Here is a 26995-nt window from a genome sequence, read left to right as displayed (position 1 = left end):
CTACTTGCATAATTTTGAGGTTAGCGGAAGGAGACTCGACTAGTTTTTTAATCGTCTGGCATCAGCCCACATTACACCGTTAAAAATAAAAAACCACCACAGTAAACAGCACCGTCTTCTTTACAAAATGTTTTAATATTTACATGATAAAAGGATGAAACCAAACAACAAGGAAGAGATGAAAGGATGTCGGTTAAAAAGACACACGAACAATACCTTCAGACGCAGTCATCTCAAACCGTGTTTTTTTCGGTCTCTCACATTAGTGACATACTAAAAAAACAAACTGGTCCTCAGACAAAAACACATGCTGAAGGTTTCTTTCTTTCCAAGTTTTTACAATCCTCTGAAATCCAAAAAAAAAAAAAAGAAGTGGTGGTTCTCTAGGGAAGTTAAACTATGATGACTGAACATGTTGCTCTTCCACTACAGGCCCTCTTTGGACAAAAACGGTCAAATATTTTGAAATCGTCTCCATGATTTGCGCAATTTCAGTGAAGTGCCAAAGGTTTGTGTTGAGTTGTCGATCTGCCAGCTACTCTTGATATCACAGCTGCATATGTGTCTGACGGTGCAAAAGGTCGACAGACTACGTGACTCGAAATGCCACGTTGATATCATGATCCTGTCTCAGTACAGTAACTTTATCATGTGGGCCTGGTCTAAAACTACCAAACGAAATGGGTTTACAGGAAGAAAATAAGCGTTTAACACTCTGCTTATGCAAAATACTGCTTAATCAAAGTTCATATAGATCATAAATACATTTTAAAATATGTACACAGCAAAACAAAAACACGACCTCTATGAAAATAACCTCATAAAGCCATATTATTACTTATCTCATTGAAATCAGCCTTGTGGGCCTAGTGCAGAAAGAGACGGAGGGTTTGTGCAGTCAGCCGCCTCGCTGCAGGTCGTCACCGCTGAAATAAGTCTTCAACGGTGTTTGAACGACCTGTGGAGCGGCTTCCCACTGGACAAGCCCACGGTCGGACCGGTTTGGTCGTTTTTCTCCCACGGATAAAGAGATGCTTCGCTCTGCGGCCAATCAGAGCGGCTCCAACCCACAGAATCCGTTTAGAAAAAAAAAAACTGGGTTGGAGTCGCTCTGAGGAAACGCAGGGCGAGCATCTCTTTCATGCTTCCACCTGAAGGACGTCACGGCTCCTCTCTGTGGTCAAACTGTGGCACTGCAACGCATTCTCACCAGCTCGGCAGGAGAAAACAAAACGCTTCCTATGTTCGGGTGACAATCCATAGCATCGGGAGCTCTAGTGCCTTCTGATGTGGGGTTGGGTTGAGGGAGGGAGGGACAAGCCATGAAGAGAATCCAGTTTGATATGAATCTGTACAGTTTAATAAATCTGTTGGATAGCTGCACGCCAGAAAACGAGACCATGTGGTTCTGGAAGCATGTTTCTGTCTGTTTTTTTGTATGTCGGATGTTTCTATGTACATCGTCCGTGCATGTCTCTCAGCCCCTCCCGGCCCTCAGCTCTAGCTGTTGGTGACGGTGGTGCCGCTGCCCAGCTTGATGATCATCTGCTGGCAGTCGTGGAGGGTCCTCTTGTCCCCCAGCTTCTCCAGGGTCCGGGCGGCGTCGGCCAGCATGCCCACCCTCTGGCCCGGAGCCGACAGGAAGGAGGGCGGGAGGTACCGGCAGGCCAGCATCACGGCCTCGGCCTGCTCCCGCTGGCCGGGCCGAGTCTCGCACTCCTCTGCACACGGAAACAACAAAGCAGATCTGTTACCGTGGTGCTTGGAGCCAGCTTCATGATGTCATCAGCCACAGACAGCCAATCAGACCCAGCGCTTCGATGTGTAATTACTGATGTGATTTATAACTGGAGGAGCTGATTAGAGCCGCTGATTGCTGGCATTCACAGACTCTCAGCTCAACTTTGAGCTGGAAAAGTTGCAACAACCAAAAAATAAATAAATAAATAATAATCTTGGAAAATGCATTCTTTATTGCTTCCTACTTCAATCTTCCTAGTACCACACTGATGAGATTTATAAAAAAATAGAACTCTGCAGTGATTATTGTAACAAAGTAAATAAAGCAGACACTAGAAAGTGTAAGTATTTACTATATTTACTGAGTACCTACTAATTATCTATGCACTTATCTGAATTTCCTTCCAAATCCCAGTGACAATAAATATATTCTATGCTAAATAAAGCAGGGATGCAAACATTATTTTTCTCCAGTTACTTCTGTCAAATTTATTACTAAATTCATCCAATCATTAGATCTATAAACATCAGGAAACGTCTTTAAATTTCTTCAAAACCTGTCCCACATGCTAAGATATTCAGTTTACCGTGAGATAAGATGAGGAAAAACATCAAATCCTCACTCTATAGAAGCTATAACTATAAAATATTTAGCATTTTTGTCAACTTAAGTGACTCATTATCACTTTAAATTAACTATTTGACTATTAAATCACCATAAACAAACAAGAATACGCTCAATTTAGATGCAAAACATCAACAGGAGCTAATAAAACAAAGCTGCTCACAGCCAGAAATGTTTGTGCAGAGCAGATGAAATATAAAACCAACAGCAGCAGCGTCCACACACACACACACCTACACACACACACACCTACACACACACACACCTACACACACACACCTACACACACACACCCACCTACACACACACACCTACACACACACACACACACCTGTCTTGGCTCCGGGCGTTGCTCTGCGTCGCAGCGAGCGATCCAGAAGCTGATGTGTGCGGGTGGGACTGGCCCCTGCCATTAGCCTGGCTGTAGCTTCATGGAGGAACAACTGGAAGAGATGGAGGGCAGCGAGATGAGAGACGAGGAAGAGGAGCAGAGGAGGAGGAGGAGAGCGAGTGATGATGACTCACACATAATGTTCGGCTCTACCTCGGAGAGACTTTGAAGCCTTGTGAACATCGCTGCTAAACACTCGCCTCGGGGGGAGTGTGTGCGTGTGCATGTGTGCGTGTGTGCGTGTGCGTGTGCATGTGTGCGTGTGCGCGTGTGCATGTGTGCATGCGTGCATGTGTGCTGCGACACCTCCCAGCTAATTTCCACAGAGGGCCGTACCACAGGCTGCCTGCAAATACGTGCACAGGCAGCATTCGTACGTCTACGTGCAATGTGCTTTTCATAATGTGTGCTGTTATGTATCCGGATCAAATCCTACACGCGGGTTTAAGAGCATTTGAAGACACATTCTGAGATGGTTTAAATGCAAATTTTCCAACACGCATGGCGTATAAAGCTGATCATCCTGCTGATATCCCAGAGTGTGAGTAAACAGTCTGGGTATCGACACTACCGTTCAAAAGTTTAGAGTGACTTAGAAATGTTCTTATTTTTAAAAGAAAAGCCATTCTTTTCAATGAAGATAACATTAAATGAATCAGAAATCCAGTCTAGACATTGTTAATGTGGTTAATGACTATTCAAGCTGCAAACAGCTGATGATTTTTTAATGGAATATCTGACATGAGAAAGCTCAGAAAACAACTGAAGCTCAATCAAAGTTTGATTGTAAATCACCAAAATAAAACCACTCATTCACATTAATCCTAAAAGCCAGTTCATAGTTTACAGACTCCAAACATGGACAGCAGATGTGGATGTGATTTCATTTCATTAATGCTATAATAAGTGAGCGTCGGTATGCTACGCAGACGGTCACGTTGCACCTCATATCAAACACACGAGGCTCCTGTGGATGTTTCTGAAATGCCGGCTGTGACTCTGCGCTTTTTACAGGATGTAGCAGCTGGTTACAGATTGGGCTGCAGCACCGTGTCAATGGGATTATTCCTGAGGTGTGCTGAGCACAGTGAGCAGACACAGGATTTCTGGAGAGTCTGGAGCTTCCTGCCGTGTTTGAGCCCCGTCAACGGAAACCGTGTACAAATCAAAGCACCTCCAAAGTCTGGCAGCTACTACTTCAATCAACTCTTTTCAATTGTAAACATGGATAACACTGAATCTCACTGATTCTCCTTGTAACAAGCATTTGTTTTCCTACATTCTGCAAACAGACATCTGCAGAGAGGACGACACGGCAGACGATGAAATCTACATCATGTAGAAACCATGAACTGGAGTTAACTACGCTACCGTTCAAAATTTTGGAGTCATCCAGACAATTTCATGTGTTCCATGAAAACTCCCACTTTTATCCATGTGCTAACATAACTGCACAAGGGTTTTCTAATCATCAATGAGCCTTTCAACACCATTAGCTAACACAATGTAGCATTAGAACACAGGAGTGATGGTTGCTGGAAATGTTCCTCTGTACCTCTATGGAGATATTCCATTAAAAATCAGCTGTTTCCAGCTACAATAGTCATTTACCACATTAACAATGTCTACACTGGATTTATGATTCATTTAATGTTATCTTCATTGAAAAAAAAATTTGTTTCAAAAATAATGACATTTCTAAGTGACCCCAAACTTTTGAACAGTAGTGGATATGAATTAAAGTTGTTCTACATTTACTAAAGTCGCTCTTAACGAGTCAAAGTTGTTCCATATTAGTTAAATTTGCTCTAAAATATTTAAAATTGCTCTAAATGAGTTAAAAGTTGCTCTACATTCGGTAAAGTTGCTCTAAAATGAGTGAAAGTTGACCTACACTAGTGTTCAAAAGTTTGGGGTCACCCAGACAACTTCATGTTTTCCATGAAAACTTTTATTCGTGTACTCCCACAAAAGACTAAAAGAACCCCACTTTACTTACTCTTCGCATTGCAGGTCTGAAGCTGTGTGCCAGCTTTCTCAGGGAGCTGAGGTCCTGCTGGAAGCCCTGGAGCTCCGGTGGGGAGGCTTGGTGGATTCCTGCAGGTCCGCTGGTGCCCACCGACCCCGGCCCTGCAGGACTGGACCCCTGCTGCTGCAGACGCCACACGTTGGTCCTCATAACCAACAGCAGATCGCACAACAGCAACTGGACGACCTGAGGAGAAACAAACAGGGTTATGAGTGAAATATGAATCATTTAAAATCTGTGTAAAGGGAGAAAAAATGCACAAACAATGCATAAAAATGAAAAATAAGCTTGAAATTTATCATGCTAAAAAAGAACAAAAAGGCAACAGTTGTCACAGTACAGTTATTTTTCAGCTGCTATTTGTGTTTCTTTTCTAGGAAGATCTGATTGTCTTTGCAGTGTAGATTTACATCTAACACACAGATATTTTGTGCTAAAACATGCCTCCTCTCAAAGTCAAAGGACATCTTCTAGCCCTCCCGAGTGTGTTCTGCTGCTAGTGGCCCAGCTCTGTGTTGCACTGCAGGTACATTGCACTCCGCTGAGACACACATGCAATGCAACTACAATGCACTGCAGCTCTGGCCGTAAACACACACACACTCACACACACACACACACACACTGTGAGCTACCTATCCACCAGCATCACCATCTGCTGAATGCCAGAGGGTAGGACACTGCAGTATCACAGCGTGGAGTTGCTGCAGGGGATTCGCTGTCTGGTAAAGTGTGGTGCTCTGTATTGTGAAAAAAGGTGTGTGTATACTCTAGTGCAGGGGTGTCAAACTCATTTTAGTTCAAGGGGCATATACCAGTGGGCCGGACCAGTAAAATCACAGCATAATAACCTATAAATAACCACAACTCCACATTTATCCTTTGTTTTAGTGCCAAAAAGGACATCCTGAAAATGTTCATATTTAAGGAGCTACCTTTTACAAAACATAATGAACAACCTGAAATTTCTTTAGAAAAATAAATTCAATTTCAACATGTTTCCTCAGTTTATCATTTCCACATTAAAACTTACAGATCACAGTTTATCTACAAAGGAACAAAACATTTAGTCACAGGTATCTGGAATTGAACGATGTAGTATTTTACTTTTAAAAAAGACAAAAAAACAAAAACAAAAAATATTACAAAATTGAGAAACAAAACAAAAGTGAGAAATAAAATAACAAAAAAAATGAGACAAACACAAAACAAGAAATAGACAAAAAATTCGACAAAAAAGTTACAAATCAACAAAAAAATGGACAAACAAGACAAAAAATTACAAAAGTGTGAAACGACAAAAATGCTACATAAAGTAACAAATGAAGCAAAACACAGTGACAAAAGACAAAAAACATAAGCGAGACAAAAAGACACAAAATGATAAAAGAACAATGAAAAAAATCTAGTATTTTACTTTAAGATCAAAACAACTTGTCATGGTGTAGAAATTATTTTAAATTTACAGTTAATGTAATGTAATTTTTATATTTTGTAAAGTGGGCCGGATTTGGCCCGCGGGCCACATGTTTGACACCCCTGCTCTAATGATCATGTGCATGTGTGGGCAATTTCCTGTTTGTGTGTGTGAGAGCACATCTGTCACTGTGTGTTTTCTATTTTTCTGTACTTTTATGCAGATGCCTTCACAGGAATATTAAGCATCAACTTGACTTTTGTGTGCAGAAATCTGCCAGAGCTGGCGCCTCTCTACCTTGTCTAAACTGGAGCTATGGCAGTGCGGTCCTAGGTTGAGGCTGTCTCGGAGCAGGGCGCTGGCCTTGTCACTGTAGCTCAGACTCAGCTGGCAGTTTTCTGGCTTGGACAGCAGAGCCCGCACTGCCCTGAATGTGTTCAGACACGCTTTGGGCAGAAGACTCCTGACAGGGCGAGGGAGGAAACAGACAGAGGACACAGGTTAAAGTGGTGGAACCGTTGGAGTGTTTAGAGTCGTCTCAGCTTGGCATTAGCAGACCAAAAGTTACGCAGCAGCCTCTTAACCTGGCTGCAGCGGGCGCGCATCCAACTTACTCTGCGTTCTGCAGGCTGCGCGGCAGGTGCTCGACGGTCGGATAGAGCCTCTCCGCTGCAGCGTCGTCTCCCTGGAGCCAGTTAATGATCACCACGGCCACCGAGGACCACCACTTGGAGTGAGGATCGCAGCCTGGATGTGGCAGAGAGACAGTCAAAGGTGAGACAACCCCCAGATAAACAAACATGCAAATATTCAAATCCCTCACTGCCCACTTTCATATTTAGCATGCATGACGCTGCACACACACAGACAGCTGCTGTCGGTGTTCTGACCTCTGAATCAATCTGTTTCTGCCCTCCGGCGTAGTCACAACATGAGCTGAGGAAGAGCAGCCATTTTGACGACTCCCTCGTGAGGGAAAACTACTCCATTTAACATTGGGCAACACACACACACACACACAGACACACACAGACACACACACACACACACACACACACACAGAGAGACTTCTGACAGTGTGTGAGCAACCTGAGGCTCTGCCAAGAAAAGTCTCCCATTAAAATCCCTGCACAGCCTCTCTTCCCTCCCTCCTCTCAAGGTGATCACCGATTTGACAGTGGTGAAGATAGATGAAGCAATCTAGCGGATGCCTCCCTTTCACCTAGCCAGCTCTCACTCAGATCAGTGATCAGTGAGGACAAAGGAAAGTGGTGGGAGGGTAGAAGTCAAGGGGAAATCAAGCTTCTCCATCTCGTGCAGTTTCTTATTTTGCAAGAACAAGGTAAGCGTGAAGAAAAATGTAGGACAACAAAAGCAATTCTCAGAGAAGAGATAAGCAGCAATGAAGCAAGAAGTCTAAAACCTAGATGTGAACGTGTTCATGTATTAAAGCAGGGGTGTCAAACCTGCGGCCCGCGGGCCAAAACCGGCCAACCAGAGGGTCCAATCCGGCCCGCAGGACGACTTTGTAAAGTGTAAAAATAACATAGAAGACATTAACAACTACATTCGTAAAACTATAAATTTAAAATAATTTCTAGACCATGACAAGTTGTTTTGATCAGAGTAAAATACTAGATTGATCATTGTTCTTTTGTGTTTCATTTTTGTAACATTTTGTCTTTTATGACTGATTTGTCGTTTGTCTCATGTTTTTGTCGGGTTGTGTTTCCTTTTAGTCTTGCTTGAGTTTTGTCTTTTTTGTAATTTTGTGTTGTGCTTTATTCCTTGTTTTGTGTATCGTTTCCGTCGTTTTGTTTCACACTTTTGTCATTTTTGTCTCGTTTTTGTCCATTTTTTTGTCGCTTTGTAACTTTTGGGTCAAATTTTTTGTCTCTTATGTCTTGTTTTGTGTCGTTTGTCTCATTTTTGTCATTTTGAGTTTTGTAATATTTTGTCCTGTTTTTATTGTTTTTTTTTTTTGTCTTTTTTTTTTTTTTTTTTTAAGTAAAATACTGTATCATTCAGTTCCAGATGTGTGACTAAATGTTGTGTTCCTTTGTAGATAAACTGTGATCTGGAAGTTGTAATATGTGAATGATAAACTGAGGAATCATGTTGTTGAAATTGAATTTATTTCTCTTAAATTTCAGGTTGTTCATAATGTTTTGTAAAAAGAAAATTCCTTAAATGTGAGCATTTTCAGAATGTACTTTTTTGCACTAAAACAAAGGATAAATGTGGAGTTGTGGCTATTTACAGGTTATTATGCTGTGATTTTACTGGTCCGGATCACTTGAGACCTGAACTACAATGAGTTTGACACCCCTGTACTAGAACAACAGAGGCACAGTTTTGGAAATTATTTTATGTAGTCAGGATTCAAAAACCAGAGCCATTACTTGACACTCATGCAGTTTGTTTTCAATAATTTTCAAAATCAAAACTCTGATCTTTTGTTTTTGCACATAAAACCGACAATGAAAGAAAGAACAGCTGTCATTTTAACCTACCAGTCACTGTGGCCATGTTGGAGCCGATAGCGAAGGACTGGGAGGTGGCACCCGCCGCATCGGATGCACTAATCAACAGCTGCAGATACTCCAGGGCATCAGCATACTCCCTATGGACAGACACATATCCGAGGGTTATTTTGATGCCACATGAACACATGCTGTTGATTTTAAAATAGCTTCCTTAAGCTTTCAGTTACTAATTTCTTACTCTTATTGATAAGATAAACTTTATTGATCCCACAGTGGGGAAAGTTCACCGTTACAGCAGCTCCAAAAAAAAAGTATAAAGGCAGGACAAGAATAAATGAGAAATACACAGTGCAAAATTGCAGAGAACATTATATACGGAAGATGACAACTTTTTTTAAAAAGAAAACTATGTACAAGACGACGAGGTTGTTACAGTGATTGTACATACACTATTGGTCAAAAGTTTGGGCTCACTTAGAAATGTCCTGATTTTTGAAAGAAAAGCAGTTTTTTAAATGAAGATAACATTAAATGAATGATAAATCCAGTGCAGACATTGTTAATGTGGTAAATGACTATTGTAGCTGGAAACAGTTGATTTTTAATGGAATATCTCCATAGAGGTACAGAGGAACATTTCCAGCAACCATCACTCCTGTGTTCTAATGCTACATTGTGTTAGCTAATGGTGTTGAAAGGCTCATTGATGATTAGAAAACCCTTGTGCAGTTATGTTAGCACATGGATAAAAGTGTTTGAAGGGAGGGAAGACATGAAATTGCCTGGATGACCCCAAACTTTTGAACGGTAGTGTAGGTCAACTTTACCTCATTTAGAGCAACTTTAATATAGAAACCTCTGAACAGTAGTGTAAGTAAGAGGAAAAAGTGCAGCAGTAAAAGAGGTAGACCAGTGAAGTTTATAATACGGCATTGTACAGTCTGACTGATGTTGGAATAAATTCTTGTGAGAATCAAAGATATAAAATTTCAGTGGCATAACAGAAGGAATAGATGTTTGTGTTTTCTCACCCTTCGCCCTGGCTGGGATTTTTCTCCCCATGAGGCTGGGCCACACAGTACAGAGCCTTTTCCAGGAGGTGTTCTCTAAATGCCTGAGTCACCTGAGCCAGAGGATCCACTGAAAAAGCACCAACAAACTATTAAGGTGACGAATTCAGACATCAGAGTGTGCATGTAAATGGTAGGAGAGTTCCAAAAGGCATTATAAAAAGCAGAACGTCTTGCATTCACCCACCGGTGTTGCCAGCCTGGCTGTAGATGCTTTCTTTAGGGGTGCTGCGAATGGCCCAGTCTCCGTCCACGAAGAAGCGGTGACCCAGTGGGTGACAGAGCCACTGCATGGCTGGAGGAACGCTGCCGCTGGACGATAAACAGGCCTGCCGGGCGCTGCTCAGGAACACACGCTGTCAGGAGAAAAAAACAGTTTCAGGTTAGTGTAGTCCAGTTTACTTCAAGTCAAAAAGGTCATTAACATCACAGTTTGTTTATTAACTAACCAAATGTCAATGTCTGATACATATCACTTAAATAAGCAGCAAGACAGTGTGCAAGTACTCATCCAGACAGCATCCAAGCAAAAAGTCAGCTTGAATTTGCACGATATGAATGATTGAGCAAGACGGCTGTGCATGTGCAAACCGGAGGCACTTACAGAGGTGAAATGTAGAATTCTTGGCAGGCTGGCTTTGACTCGTAGAGCTGCAGAGACGTAGACCTCAGCCAGAGAGGCGACAGGCAGACATGAGCCGGAACACTCCGCCAGGTTCACTGCACTGAGAGCCATGTGCACCGCTGACAGGTGACTGCCGTTCAGCTTACCTTTACGCACCGACACAAGAACATAATTACTAAATTTTAAGTACAGCAAGTCACACCAAACAACAGGGATGCAATAATCACAAAGGGAAATTGTAAAAGGATCCAAGGAGGTCTGCTAACAAGTCCTTAAGCCAAATTTATACATACACAGTTAAACACAAGCACACAGATTATTCCAACGTCACGGAGAAAGCAGTGAGAAAGAGGGTAGAAAAGAGAATACAGCTAGCAACAGGCCAATCAAACCTCCACCTGGGTTCAAGCATTCTGAACTCAATGTCTAAAGGAGAAGTCTAATAAGATAACTACGATTCTACAGTTTCATTTCACAGCTTTTATCCAAAACGACGTACATCTGAGAGTCGATACAACACAAGCAGAGATCCAGTCAGGAGAAAACAACCTGGATAAGAGCCATAAAATAAGCTGAAGCGTGAGATGACCTGTCCTTTCTGAACCTTAAGGCCCTAATTATTCTGAATCTGAGATACTCAACTTTTTTAAAATGACAGATGATGAGAGACCAGTTACTACATAAATAACATTTGTCAGATAAATCAATCAAAATGGAAAAGGCTCAACTGGTTGAGCCGGCGGCCCAGAAACAGGCAGTGGTCATGGGTTCCAATCCAGCTCATGACTTTCCCACTTTCCTGTCTCTCTCCACTGTCCTATATAATAAGGCCAAAAAAATGATAATAAAAAAAATGGAAAAGTTCAATAATTAATCTTTCTTTGAATTTATTTATCTTTAATTACTGGAGTAACTGCCAACATTATTGAGCATTTACAAAAAAATAGTAAGAAAAAGATTTTAAAACAACAAAACAGTGTGAGTCAGTTTTACGTAATTATGAACTAGAAAACAGACAGCTGAAGAAAATTAAGGGAACGTTTAATCATCACTAATTCAACTAAACTCCTGGGACATCGATCTGTCCAGTTAGGAAGTATAAGTGATTGTGAATCCCCTCCCCTCAGGGGGTGAATCATTTTGGTTTCCATGTTCATTCATACATCATTCTGTTCTCAATCAATTACAGTGTATATCAATGATTTATGTGTTCCTTTAAATGTCTTGAGCTGTATAGTTGACATTTCCAGTTGGCACCCAAGTCAGAGCTCAAGTTAAGTTGTGGATCGCTGTGTAAGCTGAGCTGCTCTTTAATGCTGCTATGTGAAGTCCAGTCTGCCACAGATTTCATTCTGAAACAAGATTTTTTTTTTTTTTTCCCCCCACGGACCAACCTGTCATGTGAAGCTGGTGCAGGCGGTGGTAAACCAGGGCGGCGTCTCGACTGCTCTTGCAGGCGTCCTCCTGCAGGGGGCGATCCGATCGCAGCCCTCCGGCCCTGGCAGCCAGCCAGCGGCCCACCCAAAGGCGCTGGAGGCAGAATCTCAGCAGAGACCAGAGGGCAGCGCAGGTCAGGTCCAACTGGGAGGTCGGTAAGGGGCGACCGAGAGCCTTCAGACAGGTCCACAGGTTGTGACTGGCCTGAGCAAAATCTCCCTGAGTAGAAGAGATGAGGTGAGTTGACTCTGTGTAGCACTAAAGATGAAGTTAGAAAAACAGCTCATTATTTTTTTGATATACACTACTGTTTAAAAGTTTGGGGTCACTTAGAAATGTCCTGATTTTTGAAAGAAAAGCAGCTTTTTTTTACAATGGAGACAACATTGAATGAATGATAAATCCAGTGTAGACATTGTTAATGTGGTAAATGACTATTGTAGCTGGAAACAGCTGATTTTTAATGGAATATCTCCATAGGGGTACAGAGGAACATTTCCAGCAACCATCACTCCTGTGTTCTAATGCTACATTGTGTTAGCTAATGGTGTTGAAAGGCTCATTGATGATTAAAAAACCCTTGTGCAGTTATGTTAGTACATGGAGAAAAGTGTGAGTTTTCATGGAAAACATGAAATTGTCTGGGTGACCCCAAACTTTTGAATGGCAGTGTAGGTCAACTTTAACTCATTTAGAGCAACCTTAAGTAAAATGGAGCAACTTTAATATGGAGCAACTTTGACTAATGCAGAGCAACTTTACTGAATATAGAGCAACTGTAAGTCATTAAGAGCAACTTTAAATAATATAGAGCAATTTGAACTAATGTAGAGCAATTTTATTTCATTTTTGAGCAACTTTAGCTAATAATATCAACTTTAACTAATGTAGAGCACCTTTATGTATTAAATAAAAGTGTGAATGTTCATGGAAAACATGAAATTGTCTGGCTTTTGAACGGTAGTGTACATTTCCATAACTTCATCTATTTTTATAAAGTAAACCACGTACTCTTGCTAGGTCCAGGTCGGCCTGTTTGCGGTGCCTCCAGAACAAGACAGACGATCCTGAGTGTGGTCTGGTTACAGGTTCTCCATAAACCAACAGTCGGATCAGAACCCCGGATACAAGAATACCGTTCAGTAGCCAAACCAGTATAGTCGGAAGCATCCAATCCATCCAGCCCCACGAGTCAGCTGTGGACAACAAATATATCATCTTTAACTGCAAGAAATTAGTGTGACAGCAGGATATTATAGAACACATTACATAAAATTACAGCATTACATAACCGTCACCATCATCATCATGCCCCCCCAGGATTTATCCACTCAGTACCTGCGATATCCACACCCAGGACGCTCCTGCTTGTGTGATGGGTGCTGACGGCTGCAGTGTTTCCGGCCGAGCTGCTACCGGATGAGCAGAGCAGAGCAGCCAGAGGGTTGAGGGAGAGGAAGAGGAAGGTGAAGGCGCACAACGCCATGCGGGAACGGTCCAACATGCCGCCAGCGCCGCCGCCTGCTGCAGATCGGTCCAACATGCCCACATTTGGCTGGCACACAGGGAGAGTCCGGGAGGATAAATTAGTGTTTTAAAAGGCACAAAGAATATTCATTTTCTTTAAAAGCTCATTCATTGTCATCAAGTGTAACTACTGTCTCTATTATGAATCTGACAAAGGCAGTAAGTACACTTTTTTCAGTGCAGCAGTTATTGATTTACAGTTCAGAGTAGTATGTAAGCTGTTGTCTGTCGTAGGTGTTTGTGGATTTATTCTCTGCCCACAGGAATCGTGTTTATTTTATTCTCTCAGGAAATTCAGAATGACAAAGTGTGGACGAGTGTTCTGCTGGAGCTGGTTGATTACAACATGCAAAATTCAGTGGTCATGACTGCAAACGCTTCACTGAACAAACACGGAGGACACCTTAAAGATACAGGAAAAAACACAGCCGATCAACTGTAGCTACTGCAAACTCTACATAGCTCCCCCGAGTGTCCAATCATAGATACAGGATCGCCTCGGTTTACAACGTCCTCGACCTACGGCGTTTCATTGTTACGTCAGAACTGGTTACTTGGAACTAGTTGGCGAGAGGAGCGGACGAATATGTCGTCACGCTACACCATAAGACGGCTTAGTTTACATTTGCTGGTTACATGCCACCTTGGATTACATTCACTTTCTTTGGTTTGTGTTGTTTTTTGGAAACTTTTTGACCTTCATTATGGCTCCAAAGCGTAAGTCAGACTCTTCTGAAAAGGAAAGCCATCTCCATGGAAGTGAAATTAGATGTAATAAAACACTCATGTTGTAAAAACAATGCAACATATTCTGTTATCTTCTTGTAAAATGACTCGCACATGCTTCAAAGTTGTTGGAATTCATGACTTTTCTGAAGAACTGATCGATATCGATGCACGTAACGGCTTTGTTTACATTTTCGCCGGAGTTCCGACTTAAAGTGAAAATCAACTTGCGTCGCACTCTGACATCAGCCTGTATGTTCAAAGGCACCACATTTAATTGCCTACTAATAAATGAGCCATTAATCACATCAGATAGTGGCAGTCTTTACATTTCCTTGGCTGTCTATCTTCATCTTTCATCTAATGTGACAGACTAAAAAAACACTGCTACCATTTAGACTGCATATGAGCAGTTTAAATGTGAGTTTCATACCTTGGTATCCTCTCCCATCGGACTGTCAGGCTCTGAGTCGCTGCTACAGTGCGAGAAAGAAGTCGGAGAGCCCACATCGGAGGCTGGTGGGGTGGGCAGCTCGCTCTTCACATCAGGCTGTCCATCTACTTCCATGGCAACCAGGTCCTTGAGAGACTCTGAAGAAAGAGGAAAGGAATGACAAAGAGAGCAGTTAGAGGGTCAATCAGCAGTACAAAGGCAGGGGAAGCTGCCACATAAGAATCCACTTACTTAGAAGCTATATGAGGCCATTTCCACTTTTTTCATTTCAGGATAGCAGTGGCTATCAATAGACCTCATGACAGAATGTCAAACCAATGATTTACTGTAAAAGAATTTAAATAAACTGCCAAAAAGCTGCAGAGAAGAAAAGGGAAGACTTCAAGCGCGTACTGTTTTTCTGGGCTGCCATTTTAAGAGCCATGTTCTCCTGTTTGAGCTTCTGGTTTGCCTGTTGCAGGTAACGGATGTAGTCGATGGCTTTCCTCAGCACAGCAGACTTGTTGAGCTAAACAAACGGGAAAGATTGATTGAAATTAAATGGCTATATTGGCAATTCTTAAGTGTAAATATTAGGTAATATAGTGACAAAATAAAGTGTCTGATTAGTTCACATCAGGTAAAAACAGGAGAGGATCGTGTTGTAATTCAGATCAGATCATTTAAATATTACCTTTGCCTCAGTGCCAGCCACGAGGTCCTTCAGCTCCACGATTTTATCATTGATGGAGGATCGGTAGCGCTTCTCGATGGCGTTGTGGGCCGTGCGCTTCTCCCCCTTGTGTGGCAGGCCTGCTGGCTTCCCGCTGATGGCGATGCGGTTGATAGGCAGCTTTTCAGCATCCACCATGACAGGCACCGTAGTCAGGATAGCGCCTCCGCCCATAAAAGCCTACAGAGGTAATTAAAGTGGAGGTATGTTACATTTCTCAAGGGCATTTTATAGCCTCAGTGTTGAGCTTGAGTCGGCATGGTGTGTCTACCTGCAGGGAGGTGCTCTGTACTGGGGTGGTGGTGGCCAGAGATGTGGGGGAGGACACGGTAGTGACCATACAGGGGTCATGCTTCAGGGTGGTCAGCAGCAGAGACTCAGCCTTGATGAACTGTGGCTGCAGCAACACCTTCGAAACACACACCAGGACAGATGTTTGTAAACGGAAACAAGGCTACGGTGCATTTAGAATAGTTTAAATTACCGCCTCACACACTTACAGGAACTTGCTGCACATGGGGTGCGATGGTTTGAGCCGGGGGGCTTCCTGATGTGGTCAGGAGAGGAGAGGTGGTGGTCAGCCCCTGGATCTGAGTCTGAATGGCCACCGGCTGGACACTTGGAGGCGAAGAGGACAGGCTGGTGGCGGGAGTGCTCACACTGCTGGGACTGCCAGCTGGAAAAAAAAAACCCACAAAGATTCCTTCAGTCTTAATTTAGGCTTGTATGAAACATCCATAACAACAATCCATCTCCTTATCTGCACGTTTTGCTGTTACACAATAAAAATTTCTGATATTGATCGAACATTAGAGCTCAACTGAAACACTGTCAGCTGATATTATATCCAGATATCGGCTTTTCACTAATATATTTGCATATAATACTAAAAAAAGTTGTTTGGGGTAATTTAGAAATGTTATCACCACAGTAATCTGCTAACTAGTTTGTGAAATAGATTGCTGGGAAGTTAAAAATTGACGAACAGATGTAACTAACACACAGGATTAGCATTTATCTAATGAAAGTCAGCTGATTCATTGATATCCAAATTTTATACTCCCCATAAATCCAGTATCAGTCAGGCTCTATCAAAAATCTTCAAAAGAATATTCCACAGTACATGATATTATTGTTGTTGAATTGCTCTCAGTCAACTATTTATTATAGTAAACCAGATTAACTGTTCTCTTATCGGGACATACGATAAGAGGTTCAGATGTCTGGGGAATACCGACTGTCAGCACTCACATGACAACAATCTATAACAGAACTGACTTGAAAATTAAACACAAGCCAACAAACTGTATCAGTAAAACGTAAAGTCCAATAGGTCCAATATTCTTGTCACTGCTGCTGAAGGCCTCATTGTGAGCAGTGTTTTAGTACATTTTCAAAAAACATCTTCACTATATACCAAAATGCTTACAATATCTGAAGAATTCACATAAAGACAAAAAACACAACTGTCTTCAAAAAAGCGCTGCTGTATCTTTAAAGCAGGGGTGTCAAACATGCGGCCTGCAGGCCAAAACTGGCCCTCCAGAGGGTCCAATCCGGCCCGCAAGATGATTTTATAAAGTGTAGAAATTACAGAGAAGACAAATTGCAATTTGTGAATTTGTAAAACTATAAATTTCAAATAATTTCTAGACCATGACGAGTTGTTTTGATCAGAAAGTAAAATACTAGATTGTTCATTGTTCTTTTGTCATTTTGTGTCTCATTTTTGTAATATTTTGTCTTGTTTTTGTCATTTTGACTTTTTTTGTCTGACTTTTTTGTCTCAGGTTTTTGTCATTTTGTTTCTTGTTTTGTGTTTCCTTTTTGTCTCACTTGTGTTGTTTGTCTTATTTTTGTCATTTTGTGTTTTGCTTTATTCATTGTTTTGTGTATTGTTTTTGTGGTTTTGTTTCAGGCTTTTGTCATTTTTTGTCTCGTTTGTGACATTTGTGTAGTTTTTTTGTCTCGTTTGTTCATTTTTTTGTCGCTTTGTAACTTTCTTGTCTCGTTTTTGTTTTGTTTCGTATTGTTCGTCTCATTTTTTTGTCAACTTTTGGCGTTTTGTGTCCCATTTTTTTAATATTTTGTCCTGTTTTTATCAGACTTTTGTCGTTTGTCTCACGTTTTTGTCGTTTTGTTTCTCGTTTTTGTCATTTTGCGTTTCCTTTTTGTCTTGCTTGTGTTTAGTCTTATTTTTGTCATTTTGTATTTTGCTTTACTTGTTGTTTTGTGTATCATTTTTGTTTTGTTTCACGCTTTTGTCATTTTTTGTCAGATTTTTGTCATTTGTCCATGTTTTTGTCGCGTTGTAACTCTTTTGTCAAATTTTATGGCCCTTTTTTGTTTTGTTTCATGTTGTTTACCTCAATTTCTGCCATTTTGTTTCTTGCTTTTGTCGCTTTGTGTCTCACTTTTGTAATACTTTGTCTTGTTTTTGTTGTTTTTTGTCTTTTTTAAAGTAAAATACTATATTGTTCAATTCCAGATACCTGTGACTAAATGTTTTGTGTCTTTGTAGAAACACTGTGATCTGTAAGTTGTATTGTGTAACTTATAAACTGAGGCATAATACTGTTGAAATGTAATTTATTTTTCTTAACAAATTTCGGTTTGTTCATAATGTTTTGTAAAAACATAACTCCTTAAATGTAAAAATTTTCAGAATGTGCTTTTTTGCACTAAAACAAAGAAAAAAATTGGAGTTGTGGTTCTTTATCGGTTATTATGCTGTGATTTTACTGGTCCGGATCACTGGAGATCATACTGGGATATATGTGGCCCCTGAACTAAGATGAATTTCACACTCCTGCTTTAAACCGTGAAATCCTCTGCAACAGCTGACCGTATTTATGGGTCTGTAGGCAAATAGGTGAACTCTTATCTCATTAGAAATATGCGATAACAACATTCAGTGTGTCACCTTGTATTTCTTATCAGCTCCAACTGTGCTAGCTATCATGCTGACCTGTCCGTACCAGGCTCAGGGAGTTTTAAGAAGTAATAAAAATTTATTGTGCTTATGTAACAAGACACGTGCATTTACTACTTCACTACTACTCTCACTGTAAAACACACTCAGTTGTCATCACAAGTCATTTTCAGCCTCACTGGAAGAGTCTCCCTTTTTCAACACTGAATCATGTTATATTTAGTAGGGCTTTTTTGACAAGAATTTATCAAAAAAAAAAACAAAAAAAACTGTGTTTCATGAGAAAGTGATAAGACTTCTACAAAGCAATGTCAATTCATTAAAAATATTAAATTGCGTATAATTTCATAAGTGTTTACCCACTTTACTAAGCTAATTCAACACTGATGCAGTCAGTTAGTGCTAGAAAGTCACACACTTAGCGAAATGGAAACCGTTCAAGTGCTGTGAATTTATGTGACTGGAGCATAAAGATGCCTTTATCTGGAAGGTCCAGTCACTGAATCAGTAAATCAGCACTCCTGGATATAACTACACCATGAAGACAAAAGAATATTCAAAGCAGTGCTGTGAAAAGGTTCGTGAAAAAGCACAAGTCACACACCATTCTTGAAGCATGGTGGCGGCAGCATCATGACATGGGGATGCTTTGAACAGCAGGTCCTGGAAGGTTTGTAAAAGTAGAGGGTAAAATAAAAGTAGCAAAACATCTGGAAATCCTGGAGGACGACCTGATTCAGTCTGCCTGAGACTTGGGAGAAGATTTGTTTTCCAGCAATAAAATGTCCTGAAACAAACAACCCAAACTACACAGAAATGGTTTAAAGACAACAGGATGAATGTTCTGGAGTGGCCGAGTCAGAGCACAGAACTCAATCCAACTGAGAATTTATGGCAGGATTTGAAAAGGGCTGTTCACTCACTATAGCTGTGTAACCTGACAGAGCTTGAAAAGTTTTGCAAAGAAGAATGGGGTAAAATTGCAGCGTCCAGATGCACGAGGTTGACTGAGACCTATCCTCACAGCCTCAGTGCTGCAATACAGGCCAAAAGTGCATCCGTGAAAAATTGATTTGAATGGGGTGAATACTTATGCATTATTTTTGCTTTAATACTTGTAATTATTGACATTAATTCATGGAAGTCATATTTCTTGCATGGTTCTTTTGTTTGCAATTTTTGTAGAGAAAAAAAGAAAGAAAACATAAGAAAAAAATCTAATTATTTTGTCCGTGTTTAACGCTGAAAACCAAAAAAAAGGAGGGCAAATACTTTTTTATGGGCAGTGTAACACACCATGTATTTTGTACTACATACAGACATGCTGCATGCACACATACGACAACATCTGTCCAAACAAATCATTTTCATTTAGCTCATAGACTCCAACGCTGCAGAGCAAAGTCTATTAGATAATCACTTGCATATGCGATCAGGTGATGTTGAATAACCTAGTGTCAAAGACTGATTGATAAATTCACTACACACGAGGAGCCATCTTTCCAACCACTGGGGTTTCACTCATAGAGCACCAGACTTGCACCAGAAAAACAAATCTGCTTGAAAGTTTGTTTGCATCTGTTTAGTAATCCATTTTAAAATAATGAACTGTTTTAGTTGGAAGGTGTCGAAACAGCTTTAAAAATTTTAACCTGATTATTCAGCACATAAAAACAACAAACTAGAAAGGCAGTCAGAGAGCGCAGTACTCTGCCAAGGCTGTTCATTCCCCCATATGGGACTGTCAGAAATGCAGCATTTATATATTAGTTACTGATGATCAGAAATAACGGCACCATAGAATGTGTCCATTTAATATAGATGTACCCACAAACAAAATGACCTTGCGCTGAGCACAGGTGTGTATTATTATGCATGTTTACGTTATGTACAGATACCAAATTGTGTGACCTAAATATATAGCGGGCGGCAGGAATTGATGGGACTCAGAAACATCCCCACAATTTGCACCATTTCCGATGGATAAGTCCTGATAAGTCCGAAGCGATGGATTTGTAGTAGAATCTCAATCATGTGATCGTCAGCAGGCAGCTGACGTCGTGTTCACTTGTTGTCATGGTTACAGTGATACCGTGCTGCTATTTCGCAATGATACAGAAATGTTTAATAAATCTGTGGATTCAGACTATAAGACGCATCACTGTCAAAATCTAATCACTTGGTCCTTGCGTCATTTCTGACCTTCCCTGAAAATTTCATCCAAATCTGTTAATCCATTTTTAAGTAATGTTGCTAACAGACAGACAGACAGACAAAGTAACACCGATCGTCACATAACTTCGCCTCGTTCCTTGGTGGAGTAATAAAGATATTTGGTGGAGTCCTATGTTAATGATATATTACACAACAGACATTTACGTAACTATTCAAAAGATTTTTATTTTTTTACATTTTTTTTTTTTATTTTTCCTCCCATGTTTCCTGAAGAAAACAAAACTACACCCATGCAGGTTTGTCTATGTGATATTATATTATACAGGTAGGATTCACCTACTTGTGTCAGAATAGTCAATGGATACATTATTGAAGTATTTCTGGAAAGTGGTCAAATCACTGAAGACTTAACATTCATATCATACTTGATCTCAAATCAAATACTATAGTAAATGTTTGTTAAAAATGTGGTGTTAATGTCTTCTTTTTTCTACCTAGTTCTTCACAAATATGCTATGAAGATACTGAAGTTTCCACAGAGCAACAAAAAAGATTTGAAAACTGTGAAATTTAAATTTTAGGCTTTTTAAATATCAAAATAAAGAACTGTCAGCTTTATTCTATCTCTTGTTAAACGCTGCTAGTGAAAGTTATTAAAAAATACATGGAAAGAATAAAATAAAGGACCAGAGGAACCTGTCTGTTGAGAGACAAGCAGAATGAATGAATGAACTGACTGACATGTAAAGACAAGAACATGTCTCTGCATGAAGAAGTTTTCCCTTAGGAGACTTTTTTAGATTTTTAAGGACCTGTAGATACCGGATATTGTCTAACTTACACTTCTTCAACGACACAAGGCCAAACCCTCCAGGGCTTCCTACCTGTGAAGCTGCTTTGGCTGCTGTAGGCGGTCCGGCCCTGAGGTTGCGTCTGAGGCTGGGGCTGAGGAGGAGTCTGGGGTGCTGGAGAGGTGAAGAGAGCCTGAGGCGTGGAAGTGAACCCTGGGTTTGGTCCTGGTGAGCCATTAGGTGAAGCCGCCTGAGCCGCCGGGGCAGGTGGGCTGAGGATCGGTTGGGACTGCTCCACCTGGGGCTGTCTGAGGCTCTGAGCCTGTGGCGGAGAGGCTGGTTGCTGCCTCTGGGTGGTGCTGGGGACCTGAGACAGAGGAGACTGCTGGAAGGTAGGAGGCTGGAAGGCCTTGTCTGGGGTGGAGGAGCTGCGGGTGATGGGAGGGCCCAGGAGTGCATCCAGGTGGGGGCTACTGCTTAGTATGGAGGAGGAAGACGAAGACGAAGGCGTGGTGGTGGTGGGTGGAGGGGCTGCCGAGGTGACGGTCGGGGTCAAACCAGGAATCTCCTGTGTGGGAGGAGCTGATGCATACGCAGGAGCATCAAAGAGTCCGCTGAACTCTATCTCCTGGTTGCTGATGAGCTGGAGCATGTCTGAAGAGGAAGAGAAACCAGAATCAACATTAACACGCAGATACATCAGTGGGTCTAAAGTGACCTGGTGAGGTCGTTTTCTTGCAATATCTTTGTAATGAAAAGTTTTTATCATTTCATTTTCCAGCTATTCCTAAGAAAAACAGGTTTTTGATAGCATTCCATTTGAATTTTTAAGTTGCCTTTTATACTTTTAAAGAAATTGCAATGTTTGCATCACTACCCCAAGCTCTTTATCACTGATAATATCATGCAAGAGTTGATGAAATGCACAAATTTGGAGGAAAAGAGTGGAAAAATGTCAACAAAATGGATGTTGACATTCTTATATTGCTGTTCTGTGCAATATTCTTCTTTTCCAATCATCAAAATGTGTTATAAAGTTAAAAATAAACATACTTAAAACATGAAATCATTCTTGTGTGGACCAAAATATAATACAAACAATAATACAAATTATTATTCTGAACCGAAATGACAAAAATGGCATAAAAACAGATTGATTATTCTTGACCCACTAATGGAAGAGTGTAGGGTCCAATCCCTCGTGTATCTAAGGATTAATGGTATTGACCAAGTAGAAAAACACAGAATAATCTGCCAAAATAACCTAACTAGGATACCCAAGGACCAGTTCCAACTGGGAGTTTGTTGAGAGATATGGTCTGTCAGTGTGGCTCTGAAAACAACTTAGGAGGAAACTGGGTCACCTGCATTTTCATGTACATTACTAGTTACTAATGCATCAACCTACATGCATAACGTTTATTATTTAAACAGAGAGAGCGCACTGCAGTGCAATATGGGGAAGGAATGCACAACTGTTCCCCTCAACCAGCTGATATCAATGACAATGTTTTCCAAAAATACACCACCGTTCAAAAGTTTGGGGTTACCATGAAAACTCATACTTTTATTCATGTGCTAACATAACTGCACAAGGGTTTTCTAATCATCAATGAGCCTTTCAACACCATTAGCTAACACAATGTAGCATTAGAACACAGGAGTGATGGTTGCTGGAAATGTTCCTCTGTACCTCTATGGAGATATTCCATTAAAAATCAGCTGTTTCCAGCTACAATAGTCATTTACCACATTAACAATGTCTACACTGGATTTATCATTCATTTAATGTGATCTTCATTGAAAAAAAAAACTGTTTTTCTTTCAAAAATAAGGACATTTCTAAATGACCCCAAACTTTTACACGGCCTTGTAAGTCCCAAACATTCAAGTTTAAAACAAACATTAAAACTGTGCATTGGAAAAACAGAGAAATATTTTTTTTGTTCTCGAGTTTGCATTTTTAAAAACAGATGCACCAAATAGTTAAACTACAAAAAAGAACAGGTTTGTTTCACATTTTGTTGTTTTTTCCCTTTTAACGCGTTGTTTTTTTTCCTCAAACTCAAATAAAGGAAAAAACCATCCAGTTCAAAGGAGAACTTGAATAAAAACATCTGCATGCAAAACTAACCATGACTGAAAACACACTCAACCCCAGGTTCAGCATACTGTAAATTCTGTATTTAAAGTTAGTCAGCCTGAATGCTGTCAGGGTATTTGCAATGTTCTTGCAGCTTTGGGCGAAAACGGCGACAAACATTTATTAACCCTTCTGTTATGTTGCGGGTCAAACTGAAACATTTTAAAGCGAAACAATCTAAAAAAAAAATGTCGAAAGGGTTTGTTCGGTATGAAACTTTTTCTGCTTGGCTTAATAAGGATGAATTCTATGGATTCTGGGATGTGTTTACTGGATGATCAGACTTTGCTTTCATTGATATGCACCATTTTCCTCAATTTACTTTTAGTTCTACATTGATGTTACCAGGCGATTGCTGAATAAATGTTAACAAAAAAGAAGGGCTTAGTTTGAGGGTTGAGAAGATTTACAACAGTCACAACTTCAGTGCAAAAGTACAAAAAAAAACAAAAAAAAAAAACATCACAGTTTGCATTTTTCTCTTTGGCTTTTAACCCTCCTGTTATGTTGCAGGTCAAATTGATCAATTTTCAAGTGAAAAAATCTATTTAAAAAAAAAAAAATCGCTAAAAGTATTTGTTCAGTATGAAGCTTCTTCTGCTTGGTTAAATAAGTGTAATCAACCTATAAAATGAAATGATATGCAAACCCACCCTGAACAGAAGAGGGGTCTCATATTAATTTATCAACATCGCTCCATAAACAGGAAAAAAAAAAAAAAATTTATAATCCATTTTGAAAAAAATCAATGCCATTAAAAACTGCTGTATTTTATATGTAGGACTTTCCAATGTGTATTTTAAAAAAAAGAGTTTTAACTTGCGTTTTTTAAAATGAAAAACGAGTGAATTATCCTCATTGAACCAAGATCTGCAGCTAAAGAGAAGTCAGAATAATGAAGATCTTCAATCATGATAATATAAACATAAAAAAAAAATACAGGACAATGTGAAATTTTGTAGTTTGGACACTTTTTGTTGTCGTGATCCCAAAAACTCAAGCGACTCCCAGAAACAAAAAGCAATAAATTAGGCAAAATGAGCTCTATAAGACATGTTATTCACACAACTTACAGGGAATATACAATCACATTTTGTGCTGGAAAGGATAAAACATTTACATTATTGCACTCAAACACACAGTGTCACAAGAGGGAAATGGTTTTAATTGTATTTACTGCCGTTCAGTCACCACCTCAGCAAAATAAAAGTATTTAAATCTTCCTCACCTTCCTGTTTGTTAACAACAAACAAATTTAGCCTTTTATCAACCTGCTTGGACCAAGGAAATATTTACTAAAATGCCATAAAGACTGCATATTAGCATGTCAGAAAACTGCAGATAAATAATGGTGAAAAACACTACAACAGAATATTCGAATGAAATGGTTAGTAATGCAGTTAATAATGAGATACAAGCACAGTTTATTGGGATATTTCTGACACTTTTGGATAAATAAACAAGCACCAAGGAACATTATTGTTGTTCCTGAGAAACCAACATAACAGGAGGGTTAAATAAATCTTAATCATGGTCTTGCAGCATGATGTGAATTTAACAGAGAGAAAATGTCTGTACATTTTCCATCAGAACTGCTACGAAAACTGTATGCTCATAACAAATGGGGCAGCTTTGTGCACATCAGTTTAGTCGAAACAATGTGATGCGCTGCTTTCAAAATGGCTCATAACAAGCTAGACCTCCTCAGAGGGAATATATGTGAGAAATAAGTGGCTCTGGGTGCATGTTGTGTCTGCAGAGGGACGCAGCAGCAGGCTGGATTTGTAAAGCAGTGTTGTGGATGAGGTGATCGCTCTTGGCCAATCAGAGCGCGTCTCGGAGACTTGCTATGCCGATCAGCCCAAGACAGGAAAGAGAGGGAGAGCTGTCTGAACGGGGTTACCATCGAGCAGGGTTACTGCCGGTCACATTCAGGGAGGATGGCAAACATGGCCGTAGGACATGCACCTACAGCAGACACTATCATATTTACACGTTGGCTATTGCAAAATACACATCACGCTAACATTACCAGAAATATCACACTGCTCAAGCATGTCTAATCTAAATGTATTGACTCTACATCCCCACATTTATAACAGTGATAATAGCAGAAACAACTCAAAATCTATTTATGCACTGAGATTTTGTGTTTGCAACAAAAATGAGAAATACACTAACAGTGAGGATAATCTGTTGCTTAATTTATTTATTTAAGAATAAAATAATTATTAGGAGTTGTCAATACGGTCAACTGAGGCACTGTGAACCCAGCAGAGAGGAATGAACGACAGTAACCCCAGTCTGTGCAGCATGCTGGGGGCGGGGCGCACCACGACCATTTAGCAGCACGTTAGCTATTAGCCTAGCTAGCCCGCTTAGCAACAACAACAAAAAAAAACACTCAATTTTATTATGCATTAAGATTGGGGTAATTACTCTGTAAGAAATAACTTTATTAACACCCGACAAGACCGACTAATATCAGTTTAGCTAACCCTCCAAACAATACTCGCTAGCTTTACGGCTAGCTAGCGTAGCTAACTAATGCTGGCTGATGAAAGGTGCGCTGTGAGCTCATAAAAGCTTCAAGTTGCTCACTGTATGTGCTGCATGTCAGCACAAATGGAGTTGTTAGACTAAATATTAGATATAGAACAGAACAGAGGCTAAGACGCTGAAACATAAGCTAGCATGAGGGCGTGAGGTTGCCGGTTTAGCTGTCTGACAAACGTCAAAGGCGACAGGTTTAGACAACAGCCACGGTTAAACGTTCTCTCACCATCAATATCGCTCAGCAGGGCCGTGTCGATGTCGCTGGGGTCATTTAGCGACAGGGTTGGATCCAGATTGTCCAACGAAGGATCGTCAAACGACATGCTGTTCATCTTCACTCTTGTGTCTGGTTTCCCAATGTAGACTTGGCTGGCTGTTGGATCGCTCAGAGGGAAAAATCGGAAAGTTCCAACATTTGACAAAGTGCCGGATCCCAAAGTCGACTCGAAACACACGCAAAACGAGCCGCAACTTTTTTAGCGATGTGTCAACTAACTACTCACTCCGACCCCCCATGATCGTCCGGGGAAACTTGTCAAACCGAAGCCAAACACTGGAGCTCATTCACTAGTAACGTGCTTACGGCGCTAGCCGGAGCGGCCCCTCCAACAGAGGATGATTGACAGATGCGCCAGCCAATCACCGTCCTCGAAGTGGATTCCCACGTTTCTGCCTGTCAGGGGTTGTTTTGGTGGTCTGACTGAAGAGGTGCAGCAAGAGGAGAACGTGGCTGTGATTTTAAACAACGAAACACAAGAAAACATAAATATTAATATACTACACACTAAACAACAATGGCTCTTGTATTTTTAAGGAGATCGATTTGAAACGTATTATAAACGGGGTATAAATTAAGCACAAAAATAAAATATTAAACTCTAATAGCAGCTCTGTTTATTCCAGTCCTGTGCAGACTTTATGATATAAAACAAATATTTCACCCAAAGTGAGTATTTTGAGGGAAACAGCATGGATGTGTTTATTGTGGGCTTGCCTCCAGGCAGCCAATCAGAGGCGAGTGGGCGTGAGCTTCGGTGCCGCCAAGTTAGTGTGACCCGAGTGAGCGGCTCCTCCTGTAGAACCAGCGGAATCGTCCAATGGGAAGCGCGGAAACCGAGTGGGGTGATCCGACGTCACAGCTCTGGGTCTAGTGATTACA

At 40.7% G+C, this 26995-nt stretch overlaps 1 protein-coding gene across 1 annotated transcript; it reads right to left on the bottom strand.

Moving 5' to 3' along the window:
* Window positions 1-114: 114 nt before the first annotated feature.
* srebf1 (sterol regulatory element binding transcription factor 1) lies at window positions 115-26420 on the bottom strand. Its single transcript, XM_023284841.3, has 19 exons — window positions 26063-26420; window positions 21231-21791; window positions 15740-15915; window positions 15511-15648; window positions 15201-15419; window positions 14921-15035; window positions 14507-14664; window positions 13159-13375; window positions 12832-13016; window positions 11778-12039; window positions 10363-10529; window positions 9946-10114; window positions 9720-9828; window positions 8716-8825; window positions 6817-6949; window positions 6500-6665; window positions 4756-4971; window positions 2697-2808; window positions 115-1721 (listed from the first exon to the last, which is right to left on the bottom strand). Exons 1-19 carry the CDS (start codon window positions 26166-26168, stop codon window positions 1501-1503), a joined length of 3540 nt encoding a protein of 1179 aa, XP_023140609.2. The 5' UTR covers window positions 26169-26420; the 3' UTR covers window positions 115-1500.
* Between the last annotated feature and the right edge of the window lie 575 nt (window positions 26421-26995).

Source organism: Amphiprion ocellaris, chromosome 19, assembly GCF_022539595.1.
Source record: "Amphiprion ocellaris isolate individual 3 ecotype Okinawa chromosome 19, ASM2253959v1, whole genome shotgun sequence".
Classification (NCBI taxonomy): Eukaryota; Metazoa; Chordata; class Actinopteri; family Pomacentridae; genus Amphiprion; species Amphiprion ocellaris.
This window is presented reverse-complemented; position numbering and strand designations above follow the sequence as displayed.

Bases quoted from the DNA above. Each gene is read 5' to 3' on its own strand.
- srebf1 (XM_023284841.3), bottom strand. From the start codon at position 26,168: ATGAACAGCATGTCGTTTGACGATCCTTCGTTGGACAATCTGGATCCA. The intron at 8,826-9,719 runs GTGAGAAAACAC...GTCTGTCCATAG, and splicing joins AATCCCAGCCAGGGCGAAGG to GGAGTATGCTGATGCCCTGG. The intron at 2,809-4,755 runs GTAAGTAAAGTG...CATCTCTTCCAG, and splicing joins TCAGACCTGCAATGCGAAGA to TTGTTCCTCCATGAAGCTAC.